The 23,927-nt window shown below is 58.8% G+C and overlaps 2 protein-coding genes across 4 annotated transcripts; both read right to left on the bottom strand.

Moving 5' to 3' along the window:
- Positions 1-5,173: 5,173 nt before the first annotated feature.
- Positions 5,174-14,092, bottom strand: SLC25A10 (solute carrier family 25 member 10). 3 transcript variants are annotated; one of them, XM_025363794.1, is made up of 11 exons: positions 13,827-14,092; positions 10,925-11,044; positions 10,398-10,512; positions 10,256-10,304; positions 9,961-10,002; positions 9,151-9,194; positions 8,945-9,015; positions 8,529-8,621; positions 8,154-8,258; positions 6,293-6,349; positions 5,174-6,204 (listed from the first exon to the last, which is right to left on the bottom strand). In XM_025363794.1, the coding sequence occupies exons 1-11, from the start codon at positions 13,917-13,919 to the stop codon at positions 6,103-6,105; spliced, it is 891 nt and encodes a 296-aa protein (XP_025219579.1). In that variant the 5' UTR covers positions 13,920-14,092; the 3' UTR covers positions 5,174-6,102. The 3 variants fall into 3 exon arrangements, with proteins under 3 accessions (XP_025219579.1, XP_025219580.1, XP_025219578.1); XM_025363795.1 differs by having other exon boundaries at positions 8,154-8,231; XM_025363793.1 differs by having other exon boundaries at positions 8,154-8,231; positions 8,529-8,538.
- Positions 14,093-18,852: 4,760 nt separating this feature from the next.
- On the bottom strand, positions 18,853-23,067 carry MRPL12 (mitochondrial ribosomal protein L12). The gene is made up of 5 exons (XM_025363796.1): positions 22,822-23,067; positions 21,961-22,147; positions 21,675-21,758; positions 19,340-19,474; positions 18,853-19,255 (listed from the first exon to the last, which is right to left on the bottom strand). Exons 1-5 carry the CDS (start codon positions 22,893-22,895, stop codon positions 19,139-19,141), a joined length of 597 nt encoding a protein of 198 aa, XP_025219581.1. The 5' UTR covers positions 22,896-23,067; the 3' UTR covers positions 18,853-19,138.
- Positions 23,068-23,927: the final 860 nt, after the last annotated feature.

Here is a 23,927-nt window from a genome sequence, read left to right as displayed (position 1 = left end):
GCAGGAGAATCACTTGAATCTGGGAGGCGGAGGCTGCAGTGAGCCTAGACTGAGCCATTGCACTCCAGCCTGGGCAACAAGAGTGAAAACTTGTCTCAAAAAAAAAAAAAAAAAAAAAAAAGATTTGCACATTACAATTAGCATGCCTCATCAAAAAGTCATGAATACCTAAATTAAACTGTGTAACCGAGAGGCAACACGTGTTCTTTTCAGACGTTCACGCAGCGGTTCACAAAAGTGCAGCAGTTACGAGACTGCAATAAAAATCTCCGTAACTTAAGAAAACTAGCTGGGCCGTGGCTCATGCCTGCTTCCCCAGGGCTATGGGAGGCCAAGGCCAGAGGATCACTTGAGCCTAGAAGTTCCAGCTGCAGGGAGCTATTATCGTGCCATCTCACTCCAGCCTGGGTGACAAAGTGAGACCCCATCTCAAAAAAAATTATTATTATTTTTTGTTGTTGTTTTTGAGACGGAGTTTCGCTCTTGTTCTCTAGGCTGGAGTGCAGTAGCGCGATCTTGGCTCACTGTAACCTCTGCCTCCTGAGTTCAAGTGATTCTCCTGCCTCAGCCTCCCAAGTAGCTGGGATTACAGGCACGCACCACCACACCCAGCTAATTTTGTATTTCTAGTAGAGACGAGGTTTCTCCATGTTGGTCAGGTTGGTCTTGAACTTCTGACCTCAGGTGATCCGCCCGAATCAGCCTCCCAAAGTGCCGCGATTACAGGCATGAGTCACTGCACCAGCCACACACAAAAAATAGTTTTAAGGTATGAGGTTCAGGCCGGGCGCAGTGGCTCACACCTATAATCCCAGCACTTTGGGAGGCCAAGGTGGGTGGATCACCTGAGGTCAGGAGTTCGAGACCAGCCTGGCCAACATGGCAAAACCCTGTCTCTACTAAAAATACAAAAATTAGCTGGGCGTGGTGGCATGTGCCTATAATCCCAGTTACTCGGGAGGCTGAGGCAAGAGAATTGCTTGAACCCGGGAGGCAGAGGTTGCACTGAGCCGAGATCCCACCACTGCACTCCAGCGTGGGCAACAAGAGCAAAACTTCGTCTAAAAAAAAAAAAGGAAAATATGGAGAGTCAAGTGATTGGTGATAAGGAGGCAGATGCCCAGGCCATGGTGGGGAGCAGAGCCAGATTCCAGAAGCTTTCAGAAACCACTGGTGCCACCTCCCAGTTACAGGTTTCCCAGTCCACACCCTCTGACTTTATGGGGATTGTTCCCCCTTTTTTGTTTTACCACCTCAGTATGTGTCCTAAACGCTACTTTTTTTTTTTTTTTTTTTGGAGACGGAGTCTCGCACTGTCACCCAGGCTAAACTGCAGTGGTGTGATCTTGGCTCACTGCAACCTCCACCTCCTGGGTTCAAGCGATTCTCCCACCTCAGCCTTAGCTGGGATTACAGGTGCCCACCACCACGCCCAGCTAATTTTTTGTGTTTTTAGTAGAGACAAGGTTTCACCAAGTTGGTCAGGCTGGTCTCGAACTCCTAACCTCAGGATTCGCCTGCTTCAGGCTCCCAAAATGCTGGGATTACAGGTGTGAGCCACTGCGCCCGGCCCTACATTTTCATTGTGCTTCTTTGTTTATTGAGACAGGGTCTCACTCTGCTGCCCAGGCTGGAGTGCAGTGGTGCAATCTCAGCTTACTGCAGCCTCCACCTCCCGGGCTCAAGCAATCCTCCCACCTCAGCCTCTCAAACAGCTGGAACCACAGGCGTGTGCTTCCACGCCCGGCTAATTTTTTAAAAATTTTGTAGAGATGGAGTCTCACTAACTTGCCCAGGCTAGTCTTGAACTACTGGTCTCACGCAATCTTTCCACCTTAGAGTCCTGGCTAGCTGGGGCTACATGCACGCACCGCTACGCCCATCTCCATTTGTGTCCAAGTTTCTATAAATACATTTCTTTCCTCTTTGTACATACAGAGACATGGAATTATTGGGTTAGATGGCAACTCTATGTTTAACACTTTGAAGAACTGCCAGATTCTTTTCCACAGCGGCCACACCACCTTCCATTCCCAGCAGCGCTGGATGGTTCCAATTTTTCCACAGCCTCACTAGCACTTGCCAGCGTCTGTCCTTTTGATTTTAGCCTAGTGGATGCTGTGGCATCTCATGGTGGTTTTGATTTGCATTCCCTTAATAACTGATAATGCTGAGTGGTTTTTCATGTGTTTATTGGCCATTTGTATACCTTCGTTCCCATCCTGTGTCAATAACAAAAGTCTTGTAAGAGTTTTCTTATATATTCTAGACCATAGTCCCTTATCTGATATGATTTAGAGAGATTTCCTCCCATTACGCAGGCTGTCTCCCTCTTTCCTGATAGTGTCCTTTAAAGTATTATTATATATTTTTTTGAGACAGTTTTGCTCTTGTTGCCCAGGGCTGGAGTGCAGTGGTGCAATCTTGGTTCACTGCAACCTCTGCCTTGCGGGTGCAAGCGATTCTCCTGCCTCAGCCTCCCAAGTAGCTGGGACTGGTGTGCTCCACCATGCTTGGGCAATTTTTTGCTATTTTTAGTAGAGACGGGGGTTCACCATGTTGGCCAGGCTGGTCTCAAACTCCCGACCTTAGATGATCCACCTGCCTCGGACTCCCAAAGTGCTGGGATTACAGGCGTGAGCCCCTGCACTGGGAGAAGAGACTTTTCTTTCCCCACTGAATTGTCTTGGCATCCTTGTTGAAATTTCTTGACAATAAATGATTACTGTGTAACTTTCTGTAAACTAGGAAGTCACTTAAAAAAAAAAATGCATGGAGGCCGGGTGCGGTGGCTCATGCCTGTAATCCCAGTACTTTTGGGGAGGCTGAGGGGGGCGGATAACTTGAGGTCAGGAGCTCGAGACCAGCCTGGCCAACATGGTGAAACCTTGTCTCTACTAACAATACAAAAAGGAGCCAGGCTTGGTGGTGTGCACCTGTAGTCCCAGCTAGTCAAGAGGCTGAGAAATGAAAATCACCTGAACCCGGTAGGTGGAGGTTGCAGTGAGCTGAGACCTCACCACTGCACTCCAGCCTGGGCGACAAAGCAAAACTCCATCCAAAAGGAGGAAAGGGAAAAAAAAAAAAGCACAGAGGTGACTGCTGACTCAGCAGGTGACTGCTGAAATGCTGACTCAGCTGGGTCCAGCTCTGTCCCTGGCGCCCAAGCGTGAAACTGACCGACTTCTGGCCTTCGCACCAGGTAGTCTGCAGGGCCTGTGGGGTAAGGGCCGTGAAAGCCCAGGACTGACATTCCCTCTGACCTACCCCTACCCTGGGCCTGTACCCTGGCCCTGGGGAGCTGGGGCTTCTGTGGAGGGTGGGTAGGGAGCCCTGCCCACTGCCCTCCTCTCCCGCCCCACCCTCTGCACCCTGCCCTGCGGTGGTCCACTGCCAGGCCTGGCCCTGCCAAACCAGACTGGGAACTTTCATCCCCTGACTGGCACTGTCCCAGTGGGGCTGACAGCAGGGAAGGGCTGCGGGTGATGCCAGCCTCCGGGGTGACCCTGGTAGGACGGCCACTTCCTCCAGTGCTCCCATCAAAGCAGCTCTGAGAATGTGGTCCCTGCATCTGCAGTTTTTGGCATTTGCTGGCCAGAGCTGCCTTTCTGAACCACCTGGTTTCTCAGGATGCAGCAGCCGTCCCCCTGAACCTACCCACCCCGTCCCTGGCTGTGAATTTCCAACCTGGGCACTGGGTACCATGTACAAACCTCAGACCTCCCGCTGATCTCCAGTTCAAACAAAACCAGCTCTTCACAAAATGCACATGGCGGTCAGAGAAATTTGAGCACTGAATGGATATTTGAGAATATCAAAGATTTTTTTTTTTTCCTGAGACAGGGTCTTGCTCTGTTGTCCAGGCTGGAGTGCAGTGGCACAATCATGGCTGACTGTGGCCTAAATCTCCTGGGCTCAAGTAATCCTCTCACCTCAGCCTCTCAAGTAGCTGGGACTACAGGTGCGTGCCATGACGCCCAGCTAAGTTTTAAATTTTCTGTACAGATGGGGGTCTCACCATATTGTCCAAGCTAGTCTCGAATTCCTGGGCTCAAGAGATCTTGCCTCAGCCTCCCACAGTGCTGGGATTACAAGTCTGAGAGACCACACCCAGCCCACCATTACATTCTTTTTTTGAAATAAGGTCTCATTCTGTCACGCAGGTTGGAGTGCAGTGCTGCGATCACAGCTCACTGCAGCCTTGAACCTGCAGGCTTAAGCGATCCCACCTCAGCCTTCCAAGTAGCTGGGACTACAGGCTATTTGCACCACTGCACTCCAGCCTGAGCAACACAGTAAGACCCTGTCTTAAAAAAAAAAAGGGCATCTTTGGGAGGCCAAGGTAGGCAGATCCCCTGAGCTCAGGAGTTTGGGATCAGCCTGGGTAACACAGTGAGACCCCAATTCTACAAAAACATACAAAAATTAGCCACGTGTGGTGGCACACACCCATAGCACCAGCTACTTAGAAGGCTGAGGTAGAAGACTGGTTTGAGCCCAGGGGGCCCAGGTTAGTAAGCCAAGATCGTGCCACTGCACTGCAGCCTGAATGACAGAGCCAGATCCTGTCTCAAAAAAACAATTAGTGGGCTGGGCGCGGTGGCTCACGCCTGTAATCCCAGCACTTTGGGAGGCCGAGGTGGGCGGATCACAAGGTCAGGAGATCGAGACCACGGTGAAACCCCGCCTCTACTAAAAAAATACAAAAAACTAGCCGGGCGTGGTGGCGGGCGCCTGTAGTCCCAGCTACTTGGGAGGCTGAGGCAGGAGAATGGCAGGAACCCAGGAGGCGGAGCTTGCAGTGAGCCGAGATCGCGCCACTGCACTCCAGCCAGGGGGAGAGAGCGAGACTCCGTTTCCAAAAAAAAAAAAACAAACAAAAAAAACCAATTAGTGCTTGCTGTTGGTGGGGTGGCCCCATGCAGTCCAGTCTCTACACTGCCTGAGACCCCTCAACCCCAGACTCCTCGTCTCATTCCCTTCCCCCCAACACCAGTTTTGGTTCCTCCTACTTAAACAATTCCTTCACCCAAAGGCCTCCCAAATGCACAGCAAGGACCCTGGCTCCTCCCCAAAAGGCCGTGGCCTTGTCCTCCTTACGGGGTGCAGGGGGTCCTGCTGGTCTGGACAGCAAGGCAGCCGGCAGGCAGGCGGGGCAGGCAGGAACAGACGCGGCAGCTCCCGGCATTTATTGACTGCGGCCCCCCACAGAGCACACTGCCCTTCCCAGGTGGGGCGAAGCCCAGCGACTAGGGAAGCAGAGAATGCAGCAGCCACCCGGGGGGACTCCTTGTCGGGAGAAGACCCTGAGGAGGAACTGCAGCCCGCCTGGGCCATTCCCCCAGGGAGCCAAGCGGGAGGGCCCAGGGACCCGAGGGACGCGGGCACAATCCCTGAAGACGAGACCGCCTGCTGGTGAGTGGAGAGGCTTTGGCAAAACTGTTAAAGCCACTGTGGGGTGGATGGGGGTGTGCGGGACCTCAGTGGCCCTTCACCCTCACCCGTGATGGCTCCGGAACCTCTCTGGGCCCCTCCCTCCCAGGCACTCGCTCGTGGTCTGCGTTGTTTGTTCCTCCCACCCAGCCGCGGGGTCTTGGGGGGAGTTGCAGCTGCCCGAGGACACGGAAGGTCTGGTCGCTCTCAGCGGATACAAAGTGCACAGCTAGCACTTGGGTGAGCAACAGCCAGGCTGCACCCACACTCTGCCACCCGAGTCCTCGATGGAAAGTGCTGGAAGATGCTGCTTTGGGCCTCAGAGGCAGGAGGCAGGGATAATACCCTCCCCCGGCCCAGGAGAGGGGAGAAATGAGCCTCTGGGGGCCCCTGTTCCCCCGAGGAGCTGCCAGCGGGAGGGGCAAGGCCACGCAGCGCCCAGCCGGGAGAGCCTGGGAGCCAGAGCAGGGGTGGGGGTGCAGCTACAGCTGAGAGGGGACAAGGCCAGGAGGAGCTCAGCCAGCAGGTGGGGGGACGGCAGGGGCCTGCTGGGGAGGACGGGTGGCCATGGCCGGCGAGGTTGCGGCCCCAGAAGCAGGTGCTGGGCTTGGGACTCTCTGGAAGAACTTAGCGCAGCTGGCCTGGCGGCCCAGCCATTCCCACGGCCGGTCAGGATGGCACTTTGATGCCAAAGTTTTTGCGTAGCTGTTCCAGAAACACAAAAGTGAGCACGGTGTGGGGGATGAGGCGGATGCCAGCTGGGACGAGGCCCTGGAGGGAGACAGGGAAAGTGAGAGACACGGAGTCCGAAGGGACTGGCTCCCCATTGCCCGAGCCGCCACCGCCGCCACCACTGCACCTTGTAAAAGGCCAGAGGCCCGAGCTTCGCTGTCTCCACGGCGCAGTGGAAAACGCCCTGCAGAAAACGCAGTGAAACAATCAAAAAGGCTGCTTCTCACCCACAGGGCAATGAAAATCCCCTCCCAGGCACCAGCCAGGCACGGTGGCCTGGGGACTCTCAACGTGGGTTGTGGGTGTGAGTGGCAGCTGCTGGCTGGTAACAGGTAACCACAGGTCTGCAGGCACCGGCCAGGTCAATGGCCGCCCTGCTTGCTCATGCAGTACAACCAGGGCCCAAGGGTGCAGCCCAGGGTCCAGCGGGCGGAGGGGGCTGTGAACAGAACCATGAGAACCAGGGACGCAGCACGGCAGGGTCAGGGAGAAGAGCAGGGACAGAGCCATGGGCTCTGCAAACGTGGAAGCCCCATGGAGCTGGCGGGGGCCCGAGGGAGGAGAACCAGAGCATTTACGAGGCACAAACTGCCATGAGCAGCACCACCTCCGTTAATCTGTGAAAGAAATGCTTTGGCTGGGCAGAGTGGCTCATGCCTGTAATCCCAGCACTGTGGGAGGCTGAGGCGGGCGGATCACTTCAGGCCAGGAGTTCAAGACCAGCCTGGCAAACATGGCGAAACCTTGTCTCTACTAAAAATAGAAAACTTCACCGGGCACCGTGCCATGTGCCTTTAATCCCAGCTACTCGCGAGGCTGAGGCAGGAGAATCATCTTGATCCCAGGAGGCAGAGGTTGCAGTGAGGGGGAAAAAAAAAAAGAAAAGAAAGGTTTTTTGTTGTTGTTTTTTTGGGACAGAGTCTCGCTCTGTCGCCTAGGCTGGAGTGCAATGGCGCAATCTCGGCTCACTGCAACCTTCGCCTCCCAAGTTCAAGCAATTCTCCTGCCTCAGCCTCCCGACTAGCTGGGACTACAGGCACCCGCCACCATGCCCGGCTAATTTTTGTATTTTTAGTAGAGACAGGGTTTCACCATGTTAGTCAGGCTGGTCTCCAACTCCTGACCTTGTGATCTGCCCGCCTCGGCCTCCCAAAGTGTTAGGATTACAGGCATAAGCCACCATGCCTGGCCAAAAATAAACGTTTTACAACAGAGTCTCACTCTGTCACCCAGGCTGGAATGCAGTGGTACAATCTTGGCTCACTGTCACCTGGACCTCCTGGGCTCAAGGGATTATCCCACTTCAGCCTCCTGTGTAGCTGGGAGGCACATGCCACCGAGCCTGACTAATTCTTGTTTGTTTTTGTTTTTGAGACGGAGTTTCATTCTTGTTGCCCAGGCTGGGGTGCAATGGTGTGATCTCAGCTCACTGCAACCTCTGCCTCCCAGGTTCAAGCGATTCTTCTGCCTCGGCCTCCCGAGTAGCTGGGATTACAGGCGCACGCCACCACGCCCAGCTAATTTTTTGTATTTTTAGTAGAGATGGGGTTTCACCACGTTGGCCAGGCTGGTCTTGAACTCCTGACCTCAGGTGATCCACTCGCCTCGGCCTCCCAAAGTGCTGGGATTATAAGCGTGAGCCACCGCACCGGGCCCCTAATTTTTGTATTTTTGGTAGAGATGGGGTTTCAGTATATTGCCCAGGCGGGTCTTGAACTCCTAGACTCAAGTGGTCTGCCCGCGTCAGGCTCCCAAAGTGTGGGGTTACAGGCGTGAGCCACCGCGCTGGGCCAAGAAATCTTTAAAAACAAAAACAAGGCAAAGGCACTCAAAGGCACGACTCCTCTTCCGAGGCCAAGTGCTGTGCAGAGATAGGCAACTAGAAGGGAGGGGTACCCTTCCCTGGGTTCCCAGTGCGAGTGTCCGCGCCCCGGAGAGGTGAGGGGGCTCGCTGGGCTGCACAGCCTGACTGCACAGGCCCCACTCACCTGATATTCCCCCTTGGAGTTCATCAGACGGGTCTTCAGCACATCCAGGGGCTGACACAGGAACGTGGCACATCCACCCTGGGGAGAGGGCTTGTCACCAGCGGCCTGCCAGGTACCCCTGGCACCACTGCCGAATCCCACCCGCATGTCAGTCCAGAAAGAGCCCCTCGACCTGACTCCCGGGAAGGCCAGGAACATGCTGGCGGGGGCACCAGGCTGAAAGCTCTGAAAGCCCTGGCACCCACTTATGAGCCCCAGGGGGGGACTGCCAGATGCCCGAGGCCCCCGCCTCCCCCAGCGCTCGCCCCATCCTGGGTGCCCTCAGCTCCCAAGGCCGGCCCAGGGACACCCACCCTAGCCACGCCAGCCACTTACCGCAATAAAGCTGGCAACAAAGTGAGTAAAGATGTTGTCAGACAGGTAGCCAGTGCTAAGGACCAGCTGCTTGGCCTGGTCGTAGCAGGACAGCTGCAGGGGAACAAGGGCGGTCAGAGCTGCAGCGGGGGGCCCAGCTCAGGGAAAGCACACAGTGCCCCAAGCAACACCACCTGGCAATGGCCAAGCACCTGCTCCGTCCATCTGTGAGGCCCAGAAAGGGGAGGCACCTGCCCGAGGTCCTTCACAGGTTGCAGCCCTGACCCACTCATGCCCCCAATCCCGCCCCACCAAGGCCACAGCTGGTGGTTCCCCAGGAGGGTCTTGGTGCCCAGTGCCTTGTTCTATGGCCCCTCTCAAGATGGAGGTCAGAGGTCGCAGGCACTGCCCACACCCACCCCACGCAGGAGGCCTACCTGGCCCACGGTGACTAAGGCCCCTCGGCTGGACGCCATGGTCGCACCTGAGAACAGTCTCCTCAAACCCTCTGCACAAGCAAGGGGTGAGGCAAGGGGTGAGGCCAGGCACGTGGCCCAAATCCCTCGGTGCCCAGTCCTGCACAGCGCTGCCCACCCTGCCTGCAACCCCAGACCCTCGCCTGTGCACAGCACCTGCCCCTCACCTTCACGAGCCACGCGGTACAGGCCATCCAGCGCATGGGCATAGCTGCCGGGGACACAGAATGACCACATGAGACTCCCCCGACCACTGGCTCCCACAGAGGGTCCTCCCAGGCCCTGTTGCAGGCCCGGGGTTCTTGAGGAAGCAGAGGCCTCATGGGCCTGAAGATCTCTCCCTGGGAACATCTGAGGCTGGTCCCACCGTCCCACAGCCACTCCGTCCACCCCGCCTGGCCCTCAGGGAGGAGGTTCCATCTTTTCCAACAGAGTCCCTGGATGGGCACCGCTCCTCAAACACAGGCCTCCTGCCTGCCAGCCCCCGGGAGTCCTGAGGGAACACAGTCTGTGTGCACAGCTAGAAGCCGGAACTCCCCAGGGGTCCTTGGAAGCGGCGGGGAAAACGGCTCACGCTACAGTTGGAGCGGACCCCAGGCCCTAGAAAGGCCCCGGGCCATGGCAGGAGGGTGCAGCTGCCCTGAGCTGGGCAGGGAGGCAGTGCCTCCTTCAGGCGTTTCTGTTGCATGCGCTCTCTCCATACCTGCGGCCTTCACCTCCGCACTCAACGCCCTGGGTGCAAGCAGGCCCAGCCCGCAATCCAACCAGGCTCTCCCCGCAGGAAGAACCCAACGGTCCTGGGGGGCGGAGTGACACCCCTGAGTCCAGAACAGCCGTCAGGACCCTCCATGGACCACACAGGCACCGCAGCCTGCTGGAGTCCTGGCTAGGTCACGGCACAGCAGCTGGGGGTCTGCTCCCGCCCAAGCCTCCTGCACCCCAACCACCCCGAGAAGGCAGAGCTGCCCATGACTCACTTGCGCCGCTGACCCTGGGGCAGCTTCACGTCATTCTGCATCCTGAAACAGAAGCAGGTGGCGGGAGGGGCAGGCAGGCTGAGGGGCCTGGGCAGCCCTGGCAGAGCCCCACGGGCAGCAGGGTAGCTTATGTTGGTCAGCGGGGCCCACTGGACAGGGCACGCCAGGGCTCAGGGACACCCACCCTCCTATGCCCAGGACACCAGGGTCTGAGTGGCTTGTTCCAGGCTGACCTCACCCTGCGAGCAGCCCTGGCAGGCCCTAGCCTTGCAGGTAGGGTGGAGGGGACACCAACCTGACGTTGACCAAGTCCGCGGGCGTCCCCACGAAGCCTCCAGCTAAACCTGTGGTGACACAAACCCCAGAGACGAGCAGAATGACACGTGGCATCCTCAGCCCACCTGGCCACCCCGTGCCCCTCCCACCCGGCAGCTCACCGCTGATGGAGCCCAGCAACACCTTCTGGTGGAAGGGGAGGGGCCCCTGGCTGCCCTTGGCCACGCGGTCCCGCACAGTCTCGTAGATGGCGAACCGAGTCAGGGAGTAGGTCATCTGGGGGAGAAGGGCCCGGCTTGGAGGGGTAGGCACGCCCCACACCCCTCAGCCTCACCACCCTGGCCCAGCCAGGCCCCCCTCAGCCCAAGGGTCCACAGGGACCCTGAGGGGCCATTGGGCCAGCATACAGCCGAGCCAGTTCACAAATCTAGAGCTGCACCCTGCTTTCTCCCTCCCTGGGCCTCAGTTTCCCCACTGGTAAGTGACGGCCTCAGGCCCAGCCCTGAGAACTGGGTGGCTGCCCATGGAAGGCCCACCCTGGGGTCACCAACTCTCGGCCTGGTAGGTCCTTCCTTGCACAAAGTCTTGAAACAGAGATGGAAGTAGCTTGGATGCCCACTGCAGGACTGAGCCCGTATGGGAGCCCCGAGGGGTCGTGGGGAGTCCGAGACTGGCACCCACCGCACACCTGTCTGCACAGCGAGGCGCTCAGGCCGCTGTAGAGCGCCAGGATGCCGTCGGTGCGCACCACCCGCAGTGCCATGCCCGTCATGCGCAGCTTCACCTCCTGCTGCGTCTGCAGATGCACCTGTGGGAGCGAGTGTTCTCAGACCCCACAGCGACCCCAAGGGATCGGTGCCAGGTCCATCCAGAGAGGCGGAAAATGAGGCAGGAGACAGTGATAAGGCCTCCCACGGCCCTGCCCGGGGACTCCACACCCCCGCTTGGAACCAGCTCACACCATTGCTTTCCAACAGCAACCACATCAGCGGACATGGAGCCAGAGGCCATGGAACTGAGAGTGCCCGTGAGCCCCGCGGGCGCCCGCGCTGCACCTGAGTCCTGGCTGCACTGGCCTCAGGGGCTTGCCATTCTCCCTCTGCAGATGAGGAACTGAGGCACGGAGCGGTAACGCACCCACTGGTGCCATCAGGATTTGGGCCCAGCGAGGAGACCCCAGAGCTCTACTTTTTATCCACCACACCATGTCTCAAGAGGGACAAACGTTTACGGGGACTCAGAAACGGCCAGGGAGCCTGCAGGACCATGGGAGACTGAGGAGGTAGCCAGAAGGCCTTGAAAGGCAGCAGGAGCTCAGCAGCGGACAAGGGGATGATGCAGCTGGCCGCAGGGCATAGCAGCCTCCTCCGCAAAGCACCTAGGAGCTGCGGGCAGGCACTCGGGGGCCATCAGCCTGACAACCTCCCATTCCGTTGGCCTCCACCACTCATAGGACCTCTGCCTCCTGGCCTGGCCAGCTGAGAGCTCCAGGCAGAAGCGGGGTGGGCCAGGGCCAGAAAGGAAGGCCAGCATCTGGCCCAGGATCCCAGCTCCTGGGTCCCACTCCCAGCACTGACCCCAAAGAAACCCATCCACTGCTCAGTGTGACCTGCACACACGCGGCCCCTGTCACGCACACCCAGGGGGGCGGCAAAGATGGGTGGGGACAGAGAGGGGCCTCCCGTTGTGCTAGCCCAGCAGAACAGAGGGACTGGGCCACACAGGCAGTAGCCCCTGTCCAGGCCAGATGCCACAGCAGGGACTGTAGGGACATGGGACAGAGTGATCAAGAAGCTTTAAAACGGGCCAGGCGCGGTGGCTCAAGCCTGTAATCCCAGCACTTTGGGAGGCCGAGGCGGGTGGATCACGAGGTCAGGAGATCGAGACCATCCTGGCTAACATGGTGAAACCCCGTCTCTACTAAAAATACAAAAAACTAGCCGGGCGTGGTGGCGGGCGCCTGTAGTCCAGCTACTCGGAGGCTGAGGCGGGAGAATGGCGTGAACCCGGGAGGTGGAGCTTGCAGTGAGCCGAGATCGCGCCACTGCACTCCAGCCTGGGTGACAGAGCGAGACTCCGTCTCAAAAAAAAAAAAAAAAAAGAAGCTTTAAAACGATCTTTCCACAGCCAGAGAGCCCTGGTGAGCAGTCCTCAGGGGCACACCCTGACCACAGCCCCATATGCTGCCAGCAGCTGGCTTCTTCCACCCTCCCAGGCCAGAGGGCAGTCCCGCCTCCCCACGGGCTGCCTTCCCTGCCTCCCCCAGAGTGTTCTGCGGCCAAAGAGTGCCTGATGGGGCGGGGCCAAGAGGCAGTGAGGCTCAGAGGGCCTTCAACACCCAGAGGGCCCGTGGGAGAGGCCCTGGGGGGAGGGGCACCTGTGCGGTGCCCAGGAGGAAAGGAAGAGCCAGATGCCAAGGAGGGGCTCCTCCTGCCCACACCAATGCCTTCCTGTCGCTGGGACTGCATCTCACTGGCCCTGGCTGCCTGTGGCCTGGGAGCTCTGCAGGCCTCTCCCAGGACCAGCGAGGTCTCAGGTACCCCAAGACGCCCACATCTGCTCACCTGGCCTTCACACAGTGGCCAGGAATGTTGCTCGTTAGTAAAGCCAGTCCCCTCAAAAGCTGCTGGAATACAAGTCCCCTGGGCAGGCTGCTAAAATAAAGGTCCCCCAGACGGGTGGCTGCCCAGTGACCACAGCCAGGTTCACAGGGCAGGGCCCGCTGGGCAGACTGTGCAATGCCTTAGGCCCTTTCTTCTTTGTTCTCTGTGGCAAGACAGGGTCAGAAAACAACGCCCCTTGGCTGTCCCTGGGAAACAAGGAGAGCTGTGTCTTATTTTGCCCCATAAGCTTTAAAAAAAAAAAGAAAGAAAAAAGTAAAAGAACTGTGGCTGCTTCTCGTGCTGAGAAATGCCCACTCTCATAGAGCCAGGACCACACGCATGCGGGGTCTCCTGCATCTCTCCTGGGGGTGTTCTGGGTCTCCCGCATCTCTCCTGGGGGTGTGCTGGTCTTAACATTGCTTCCAGTGCCCACCCAGCTTTCTCCGGAGGAAGCAGCCCAAAGCCGGGGCGCAGGGTCACCCCACTTGCCCAGGGCCACGTCCGGCGGTGTGCTAAGCACCCCTGGGTGGGGGGCGGCTTGGCCCATGCCCTGGGTGTGCTACAGCCAGCACGTCTCCAGATGCCAACACCTGTGCACCTCACAGAATTCCCCCCACAACTTCCAACTGGGCGGAAACAGTGTTCTTGAATGTATGGGGGTGGGTAGCTCAGACAGGCCAAGTGACTTGCCGAAGGTCACCAGATATTAAAGTGCAGAGCTGGGGCTGGATCGTCAGCTGCTGAGAATTGGGAAGACGGCCGGGAAGCTGGGGAGCCCGGCTGCGCCCTGCAGGCCTCGAGCTCGGCGGCCAACAGCCGAGTGACACCCGGGATCGGCCACCCGGGCGTCGGGGGCCTCCTCGGTGTCTCCAGGAGGGGGCCCCGGGCGCAGCGATCCGCGGGTGCGTGGGGCCGGGCTGCTGCCGTTGCAGGCGTCTGGGCGGCGCCAGGGTCCCATCCTCCCAGCGTTCCGGGGCCCGGCCTCACCTTGAGCAGGTCCAGCGGGTGCGTGCAGCAGGCGGCCCCGCAGGAGGCCAGCCCCCCGAAGTACCAGCGCGACACGCGCGCCTCGGCCGCCATGGCCCAGAAGAGCCCAACTCCAGCCCGACCCCGGCCAGACCCCGGCGTGGACTGACCCGCAGCGCCCCGCGCCCCGCGCGCGGTTCAAAGCGCCGCCCGCGCGCCCGCACCCCGCACAGCCAATGCGCGCGCGCGCCCCGGGGGCGGGACCTCTAGGCCACGCCCCCAGCGATGGAGGCGTGCCCGGCACCTTAAAGCAGCCGCGAAGGGGCGCCGAGCGCGGTGGGCCTAGCCCGGGGACGCGCGGGTGCCCCGGCGCTGCTGCGTGGCGTCCTCCCCTCCCCGGGCTGGAGCGTGGCGCTGAAGGCCACCGCCCGGGAACCGGCCCCAGCCTCACGGGACCGCGGCGGGCGCCCTGCCAATCCCCAAGAGGCCCGGCCCCTGGCCCTGAACCTGCCCCCCGCCGTGGCCACCCCGCCGCGCAGGCGCTGGCTCGTGAGTCATCCGGCGGGGGCCACGTGTGTGCGGCGTGAGTCCTGCGTCCCCTGGTCTGCAACCCCTGCCCCCACGAGGGCTCAGCCCCGGCCCAACTGCAAGAGAACAGAAAACCGGCTTCGGGAGCCGGGCGCGGTGGCTCACTGCTGCAATCCCAGCTACTCAGGAAGCTCAGGCTGTAGAATCGCTTGAATCCGGGAGAGGAGGTTGCAGTAAGCTGAGACCGCGCCACTGCACTCCAGCCTGGGCGACAGAGCGAGACTCCATCTCGGAAAAAAAGAACCTGCTTGGGGCCAGATTGAATGAAAACTGGGAGAAAATGGCGGTTACGAAGGACTTGCCTCCTTTCCCACACACAGATGCCCGGGAGCTCCCGCTCAGTTCTGGTCTGGCTCTGACCAGACGCCCCAGGCAACCACCGTGGAAGTGGGGCCCGGGGTGGGTCCTGGGGCTCCAGTTCCCAGGAGATGCCTGCCTGCATCTGGGCCCCTGCTTGGATTCTATTTCCCTGCGAAGAACAAGGAGGTACTGGTGTGTTCTTGGCCCAGGCGCACCTGCTGGGGAAAATGAAATTTAAGTCCCCAAGGCTGCTTTGGGGCTGGGCCACAGGGATGAAGAAACTGCAGCTCCAGCTTGGTCACTGCTGTCTGGCTTCCCCCACCCTCCAGGGCGAAAGGTGAGGGGCACTGGAAAAACCCCTCAAGCAACAGAATGTGTCCAGCTCTGTATCCGCGCATCCAGCGATGCCCTGGCTGTGTCAGAGGCGCAAGACACATAGGATTTTCAGCTTGGCTGTGGGTTTATTGGGCCGTAACCCCGACATAGGCAGGCAGGCTCTGTATTTGTCTTCATTGGCCAACTGGAGGAGACTGTTTACTAGACCCTTAGGTGGCCTCTGACCCCGTAAGTCATCAGCGGAAGATTTGGGCTGGCGAGTGAGCAGCTGACCAGAGGCGGTACCCCTGCCCGGAAGTGTGCTGTGGTCCTTGGTTTGGTTGTGACCCTCAGGTGTCGCCCACACAGACCGTAACTACCTGGCGATGGGGAAGGGTGCCAGGTGGACACGGGGTGAAAACACAGCCACACCTGGTGGGGAAGCAGGTGGAGGTGCTCAGGAGGCAGCCAGGAGAGTGTGGCATAGCGCTGCCCACACCAAGCCTGGGCTGGGGCTCCACATGTGGAGATGGCGCAAATGCACTGCAGGGACTCAGAGGGATCACGCTGGGCTTAAAAGGCCCAGAGCAAACAGACTCAACAGTTAGGAAGCGGCCTGATCTCAGTGTAAACCATGATGAGTTGCATCCGTCGGCTCCCAATTACTAAGAATCAGAGGCGATGGAAACCTTGAGGGAAGCAGGGCCTGGAGGGCCAGTGTCCCCTGAGTCTGTGAGACACTCCAGGAAGAAGCGGGGCGGGCCTGGGCTGCAACCTGTCCCTCCCAAGGCCACCTGCAAGACAGGACTGGAACAGGCTGCTGGCGGAGACCCCCAACGCACAGAACACTGGCTCCCGGCTGGAGGAGGAACCACTCCAAAGCAGAAAGAGCAGGGCCCTGAGGCTAAGGAGTAGGAACTGAAGAGATTTACAAAGAACAAAAAAGGCTGGGCATGGCAGCTCTCACCTGTAATCCCAGCACTTTGGGAGGCCAAGGTGGGAGGAGCTCTTGAGGCCAGGAGTTTCAGAGCAGACTGGGCAACACAGTGAGACCCCATCTCCACAAAAAATCAAAAGATTAGCCAGGCATGATGGCATGTGCCTGTAGTCCCAGCTACCTGGGAGGCTGAGGTGGAAGGATTGCTTGCGCACAGGAGGCCGAGGCTGCAGTGAGCCTTGATCAAGCCACTGCACTCCAGCTCGGGTGACAGAGTGAGATTCTATCTATATTAAAAAACAAAAATAGGCTGGATGTGGTGGCTCATGCCTGTAATCCCAGCACTTTGGGAGGCTGAAGTGGGCAGATCACCTGAGGTTAGGAATTCAAGACCAGCCTGGTCAACGTGGTGAAACCCCCTCTCTACTAAAAATAGAAAAATTAACTGGATGTGGTGGTGGGCGCCTGTAATCCCAGCTACTTGGGAGGCTAAGGCAGGAGAAACGCTTGAACCCGGGAGGTGAATGTTGCAGTGAGCCAAGATTGTGCCATTGCACTCCAGCCTGGGTGACAAGTGCAAAACTCGGTCTCAAAAAAAAAAGAAATTTAAAAAAATTAAAATAAGGCTGGGCACATTGGCACACACCTGTAATCTCAGCACTTTGGGAGGCCAAGACAGGTGATTGTTTGAGGGAGTTCAAGACCAGCCTCGCCAACATGGTGAAACTCTGTCTCTAATAAAAACACAAAATTAGCTGGGCGTGGTGGCGCATGCCTATAATTCCAGCTTCTTGGGAAATTGAGGCAGGAGAATTGCTTGAATCCGGCAGGTGGAGGCTGCAGTGAGCCAAGACTGCACCACCAGCTCAGGTGACAGAGTGAGACCCTGTTTCAAAACAATCAATCAATAAATAAGTAAATAAATAAAACATTAAAAAAATAGAACAAAAGCACAAGGAGCTGCAGGGGACTGAAGTTTGTGAACTCCGTGAGCTGGAGATGCCAGGAGGGCAGTCAGAAGGTGAGGAATCCTGGAAAACAGGAAATGCATCCAAGGCCGGAGACTTTTTCAAACGGTGAATTTAGAACTGTAGGGCAGGGACTCACGAAGATCCCTGGTTGATTCTCAGACGGATCGTAAGTTATATCAGTAGGCCCAAGGGGGTGGTTGGGGCAGACCGAGCTAGCTCATGGGACAGGGCTTCCCGTCTAGCCTCCGACTGTGGCCTGGCATCCACGGGTTACCTTGGGGGTCCCCCGGCAGGGAGGACAGCCTCTCGGTGGCTCCTGCGAGTGACCTGGCAGATGCCTGAGCCAGGGTAGGCAGTGAGGAGTCACCGGCGGAGGTTTTGCTGGTCTATCTGATCTGGTTGCAGCCTGGATGAATACAGCATGCCTGTCTGACCCCAAGCAGGGCTCGTCCGAGCTCAGATATTTGCTGCCTTCCAGACAGGAAAGGCAGTTGGGGTCAGGTCAGCAGGGCACCAGGCAGAATGCACCCAGCCCCAGGTGGCAGTGTCACCTGAGGGAAGAATCGTTAACCCCTCAAAACAGCTACCATGGGCAATAGGGACTTCCAGGCTTGGGACACAGCCTTTCCTGGGGACAGCAGGTTAGTCAGACAAACTCTACCAGAAGGCCCTGGAAGAGGACCTGGGCCAGGCAGGGCATGTGCGCCCAGTGAGCCTAAAACTCCCTGCTGCTCCCGCTCCCCGAGGAGTCCCAGTCAGTGGGCAGCTCCCAGACACACGGTGCCCCTTTCTGGTCCCATGCCAAGACATCCTTCCAGCAGGAAAACTGAGGCCGGAGGGCACGGCAGCCCACGGGGCCGCCACACAGGGCATGTTTCCTGAAGCAGGTGCGGAACGTGCCATGTCTGGCCTCACGGTGGGCCCACAGCCTGGGGGCTGGCCTTGGTCATGGGCCAGCTGAGACAGAAATCCTCTGATTCTCTCCCAGGTTTGGCTGAAAACAGGCGTGCCCAAGAAAAGGAGGCCACGGGTCCTCAGAGTAAGGCCCTGGCCGTTCCAGCCAGTTCATGGGGCCACACCCCCTGCACTCAGCAGTGGCACCAAGGGGTCTGCAGCCTGAGGGTGGCTGCCAAGGGCTGCCCAGCACTGGGCCACACCTCACCAAGAGCAGTGACCAGTGCTCCAAGCTGGCCCCGGCACTCCCAGTCCCCATGTCCACAAGCCCCTCCTGCCACTTTGCCCAGGTCCCAGGATACCCCACTTAAGAACCCCAGAGGAACAGCTGACACCCCAACCCTGCAGATGCCAGGTGCATCCCACACCCCTCCCCACTCCCCCCCACGCAGCCCCCTGGCCGGACTTAGGTTCAGGGGCACTTGCAACGTGAGCCAGGGGTGGCATCGCTGGCTCCAAGGCTCCCTCGATTTCTCATGCAAGTGCTGAATTTCCTGCTGTCTTAAAAGAGGGCCAATACTGAAAACGGGCAGGGTTCACACTCCAAACCCACCCCTCTAAACAGGACGGGCCCCAGTCCTCCATACCACTGCCGTCCACCAGGCCTGGTATGGGGTCTCAGGACAGGGCCCTGCACCCAGGGGACCCGATGAATGTCTGTAGACTCTCAGATGTCTGTTGAGGGGGCAGAACAAGCCTCCCATCCCATACCAACCCGGATCCCTGCACTGGCTCCGCAGCCCGGCCTGAGCACGGCACTCCACACACTGCCCGGATCCCCGCGCTGGCCCTGCAGCCCGGCCTGCGCAAGACACTCCAATGCTGCCCGGATCCCCGTGCTGGCCCCGCAGCCCGGCCTGTGCATGACACTCCACACGCTGCCTGGATCCCCGCGCTGGCCCCGCAGCCCGGCCTGCGCACGACATTCCACGCACTGCCCGGATCCCCGCGCTGGCCCCACAGCCCGGCCTGCGCACGACACTCCACACACTGAACTGCACAGTGTATTTTTCTCAGCAGCCACCAGAGGCACATTCACTGGTGGCACGTCCTGGTGGGCCTCCTGGTGCCCTCACCAGGCAGCAGCCGCCCCTCCCGCCCGCCACAGTAGGTCTGTGCGGCCTGTCCGGCCCCGCTGCATGGTGCAGGCGGTTCTCCCAAACGGCTCCAGTGGGCGCCTGGTGCTGGGGGTGGTGCCAGTGGCCACAGGAGGGCGGGACCTCGCCAGGGTCCCAGGGACCCCTGAATACAAGTCCTCTGAGCTGGAGCTACTCCAGAACCACCGTGCCGCCCACTGCTTCCAGGGCCGCCTTGATCTTCTCCGCCTCGGCTTTGGCGACATTGGCTTTGATTTCCTGGGGCAGGGACTCCACCAGCTTCTTTGCCTGCCAGAGAGAACCAAGTCAGGGACTGGGGGCCCTGGGCCGCCACAAGGGAACCTGCCTCAGAACCCCCACCGCGGTGCAGACCTGGACGAGGTTGATGCCCTGGACGTAGTTCTTGATTTCCTTGATCAGCTTCACTTTGTCCACGGGGTTCGCCTCAGTCAGGCGGACGGTGAAATGTGTCCGTTCTTTCGCTCTGGGGATCTCTTCTTCCACCACCTTCAGGAGCAGGAAAGAAGGAGGGCCAGGTGAGAAAGGATTGGGGGGAGCTAGCACCTCCACTGCTGGGCCACCCCATTCTAAAGCCCCAAAGGGAGGTGCAGGGGAGGCCCCAGCAAAGCCTGGAGTTAGAAGCCATGTCTCCCAACTCGTCAATCCTTAACCAGCTGGTGCTTTTGCTTTTCTTTTTTTTTTTGGACGGAGTATCACTCCGTCGTCCAGGCTGGAGTGCAGTGGCGCCACCTCAGCTCACGGCAACCTCCACCTCCTGGGTTCAAGTGATTCTCCTGCCTCAGCCTCCCAAGTCCAGCTGGTGCTCTTCTCTTTCTCATAGCTAGTCAGAGGCAGATCTGCCCAATAACACTTTGTAAACATGCCTCGGCCGGGAGTGGTGGCTCACGCTTGTAATCCTAGCGCTTTGGGAGGCCAAGGCGGGTGGATACTTGAGGTCGAGTTTGAAACCAGCTTGGCCAACATGGTGAAACCCTGTCTCTAGTGGTGCGCGCCTGTAATCCCAGCTACTCAGGAGGCTGAGGCATGAGAATTGCTTGTACCTGGGAGGCGGGGGCTGCCGTGAGCCGAGATTGCAGCATTGCACTCCAGCCTGGGTGATAGAGTGAGACTCAGTTTCATGAATAAATAAAAACGTGCTTCACAGTCCTTCCCTCAATACTCTACTTCTGTCTCCCTTAGAAAGCATAACTTATGAGACAGGAAAAAATGACACCAAAGTGCTTTGTAGATAAAAGGAGCGTCACTCCTTTCTCAGCCACGCCACAGTGCACATGTAACGACAAACTGACAACCCACCATGGACTGATGGGCACACTGCACTTCTGACCCAGGGATGGGGGGCTGCGTGTCCCCATGGCCTGAGAAGGCTATTATAACATCTCCTCCATCCTCAAAAGCAATCCAGTTTATACAATAGGCTCTACAGTAATCCCAGCTATTCTTACCCAAACGCTCGGCCGGAATCTAATCGGCCTTTAAACTACCTTCCAGTTCTCAGGCATGACAGTGATGATGCCCCATGGGCACCCCACGCATCTGGAACGTGGGACACTCTACAGGACACGGCCTGGTTCTCCAGCGGGGGAAAGGGGCTGAGAGGAAGGCTCTGGCGGAGAGGTTTACACAACCCAATGACTAAATGCAATGGGTGGCTTGAAGTTCACTGGTTTCCCTGCAGAGACTCAAGGACAGAGCTGCCTATTACACCCCTTCGCCTGCGCCAGCCCCTACCCTGCTGCTGCTCCCTGAACTGTCACACACCCTCTTGCCTGGTGGCCCTGGTGCCTCCCCTTCCTCTGCCAGGAACGCCGTGCTCTCTTCTGCAATGTCTGCCTCCTCTTTGAAGCCCACCTTGAACTTGGAACTCTTCCTCCCACTTGAGCTTCTTTGTGGAGAAAGGGTTGGGGGGGAGCTAGCACCTCCACTGCTGGCCCACCCCATTCTAAAGCCCCAAAGGGAGGTGCAGGGGAGGCCCCTCCTTTTCTCCACAATGCTTACAACGTTCTATTTGGTATAGTTTCTTCTTCCTTTTTTTTTTTTTTTTTTTTTGTGACAGGGTCTTGCTCTGTTGCCAAGTTGGAGTGCAGTAGTGTGATCTTGGCTCATTGCAACCTCTGCCTCCCTGGTTCAAACAATTCTCTTGCCTCAGCCTCCTAAGTAGCTGGGATTACAGGCGCCTGCCACCACACCCGGCTAATTTTTATATTCTTATTTGTTTATTTATATTTATTTATTTAGTTTGTTCGTTTGAGGCAGTCCCCTGGGTTCAAGCTATTCTCCTGCCTCAGCCTCCTGAGTAGCTGGGATTACAGGCACATGCCACCAGGCCCAGCTACTTTTTTTATGTTGCATTTTTAGTAGAGACGGGGTCTCACCATGTTGGCCAGGCTGGCCTCGAACTCCTGACCTCAAGTGATCCACTCGTTTCGGCCTCCCAAAGCGCTGGGATTACAGGCGTGAGCCACCACGCCCAGCCTTTTTCCTCTCTTAGCTTAGTGTCTGTTTCCCTCCATTAGAAACATGGCCTCCACATGCAAAGACTTGTACATCCATGGCAGGGGATAAGTCCCAGGAGGCTGCAGGAGGCCGGCACAGGTGTGCAGGCTGCAGACAATGACGGCAGCTGCAGAACCTGAGATATGGAACCAGGCCACCACAGAAATGCCTCTTTCTGCCCAGGACTCACCTCCTGGGCTGCTGCAGCAGGGACAGCCCCAGGCATCACACCACCCATCGGCACAAGCCCGACATCCTGGATCTTCAATGTCTTCTGCAGAGATAGAGAACAGTGTCCACAGCTGGCCCTCACACCAGCCTGAACCTACTGAGGAGGGGCAACTAGCCTGGCATGGACTTTGCACCTGGACACACACACTTCTGATAATTTACTAAACTCCCAAAATACACCAAGAACAAAACACAGGGGCTCCCAAACTTCCAGCCCCTGGGTCTGTGCCACCCTCTCACGATACCTTCAGGAGCTCGTTGAGGTCTGAGATTTCCAGGAGAGTGAGGCTGGCGATGTCCTGGACCAGTTGCTGAATCTTGGGGGGGTACTCCTTGGGGGCGTTATCCAGGGGTGCACCAGCAAGGGCCTCACACCTCCGATGGCCGCTACTCCTCATATGTCGCATGGCACAGACGCATGGCACCTGTCGCCTAGCCCCCACCCCCAATTCAAACAGACCTGTCAGTCTTGGAATGGAAAGGGCTGCAGAGACCAGGGGGACAGGACAGAACTGGGGGACTGATGGGTGCCATAAGCTCAGGCTGGTAATCACTAGGGCCGGAAATTACCTAGCTCCTTGGTCCCAGTCCAGGGTTCTCAGACTTCAAGGGGTCCCTATTGGTAAGACTTGCAAGTTACTTTAAATTCTTCAAAGAGCCTTAGAAAGCCACGTGTTTACTTGCAGCTATACCACTCAAACCTCAAGCTTCTGGTGTGAATGAACTACATCAACCCAGCGGTGGTGAAACTATTACTTAGGTGCATCTTCCTGAGCAAAGCCTCCCAAAACGTGGAGCCCCCTGGCCGCAAAACGCCGCACCCACGGATGGGCCTTTGCTGCGGAGAAGGCTGAGGCCGGGGGAGGAGCAGGGAATCGTCCAAGGTCATCTGGGGCCGACCCCGGCGCTTTCCACGGCCCAGGAAGGAAGGGACGTGCGCACCGGGAGGCCTCCTCCCCGGCCCCCAGTAGGACCTCCAAGCCCGGCCTGGCCGCTGTAGGGAGGCCGGCCCCGCCGCCCGCCTCCGCCCGGATCGACCCCTCAGTGCCCGCCCGCCCCCTACCCTGCCCACCGGCCCAGTCCTGGCGCCCCAGGATCCCGCGTACCTAGCAAGGCGGAACGCAGCAGCCCGAAGCCCAAGGCAAGGCCCCCACAGGGGGCGAGCGGCCGCCGGCAGCATCGGTCCGCGGGTTGGAAGGTCACACGCGGTTCCCCGGGAGGAGGCGACACTCTAGCCGCCTCGGCCGCCGGGGATTCGAGCTGAGGAGCGACGCTCTAGCCGCCACAGCCGCCGGGCATTCGAAATGGGGAGGGACGCTCTAGCCGCCACAGTCGCTGGGCATTCGAGCCGACAATGGCGCTCTAGCCGCACCTCGCGCTAGCCTCGTAGCATCCTGAGATTACCCACAAGGCGGCGCGCCGCGCAGACGCAAAATCGTCGTTTGTCGCGGCAGGTGGGCAGTGGGCTGCCCTCTTCCTGTCGGGTTTTGGGGTAGCGCAAAGGAGCGACGGGGACTGGGGGCTCCGGATTCACGTGTTCTTTCTCCAGGGCTCACGGGTTTCTGTCCGTGCGCGATACGAGCGAACGTCGCGGCCGAGGCTGGGCCCCGAAGCCGGCAGTAACCCGCGTCTCCAGCCCGCTCCGGGCCACCAGTGCCGCCGTCGCGGGCGGAGGCGCGAGCTCTGGGCCTTGGCGCCTTCGCAGCCGCAAGCGACGTCTTTCCTAGCTAAAGCCCCAAACGCCCAGGTGGCTTCCTGGGAGAGCGCGGCTGAGCTGAGCCTCCGCCTTCACATCACAACAGGCGGAGCCTCCAGAGGCGGCCTGGGCCCAGTGCCTGCTTATCCTGCCGGCCTCTCCACACCTCCTCTTTCCCTCTCCGTTCGAGTCCATTCCTTCCTGGAAAAGCCAAAGCCGCGCCCCCCTAAGAGGCCCGGATGTGAAGGTGCGTGAGACGCCCTGGCCTCTGGGTGCAAAGGCCGACGCCTGCCGCTTTCAACACTCGGGAGGCGCGTTTCAGCCCTGCCAGCCCCCGGCCGCGGACTCGGAGCGCTGAGCCCCCACCCTTCCCATTATCCGGCTCCCTTCCCAGGAATGAGGAGCACTCGGGAAGCTTCAGCCACTACGCGGAGGCGGCGCCAAGCCCAAACTCCTCACCAGCCACCGGCGGTGTAGAGCCGCGCAGGGCACAGGTGACCCCTGGCACGCAGCCTC

The sequence above is a fragment of the Theropithecus gelada genome, chromosome 16 (assembly GCF_003255815.1).
Source record: "Theropithecus gelada isolate Dixy chromosome 16, Tgel_1.0, whole genome shotgun sequence".
Lineage (NCBI taxonomy): Eukaryota > Metazoa > Chordata > Mammalia > Primates > Cercopithecidae > Theropithecus > Theropithecus gelada.
This window is presented reverse-complemented; position numbering and strand designations above follow the sequence as displayed.

What these genes read in the sequence shown, in the direction of transcription:
- SLC25A10 (XM_025363793.1), bottom strand. Translation starts at nt 13,919, where the DNA reads ATGGCGGCCGAGGCGCGCGTGTCGCGCTGGTACTTCGGGGGGCTGGCC. An exon ending in CCCCAGGGTCAGCGGCGCAA is followed by an intron (nt 9,195 to 9,960) that starts GTGAGTCATGGG and finishes TGTCCCCGGCAG; the next exon opens with CTATGCCCATGCGCTGGATG. An exon ending in ACTCCAAGGGGGAATATCAG is followed by an intron (nt 6,350 to 8,153) that starts GTGAGTGGGGCC and finishes CGTTTTCTGCAG; the next exon opens with GGCGTTTTCCACTGCGCCGT.
- MRPL12 (XM_025363796.1), bottom strand. Translation starts at nt 22,895, where the DNA reads ATGCTGCCGGCGGCCGCTCGCCCCCTGTGGGGGCCTTGCCTTGGGCTT. An exon ending in GCTGCGTTCCGCCTTGCTAG is followed by an intron (nt 22,148 to 22,821) that starts GTACGCGGGATC and finishes GGTGGGGGCTAG; the next exon opens with GCGACAGGTGCCATGCGTCT. An exon ending in AGGGCATCAACCTCGTCCAG is followed by an intron (nt 19,256 to 19,339) that starts GTCTGCACCGCG and finishes TCTCTCTGGCAG; the next exon opens with GCAAAGAAGCTGGTGGAGTC.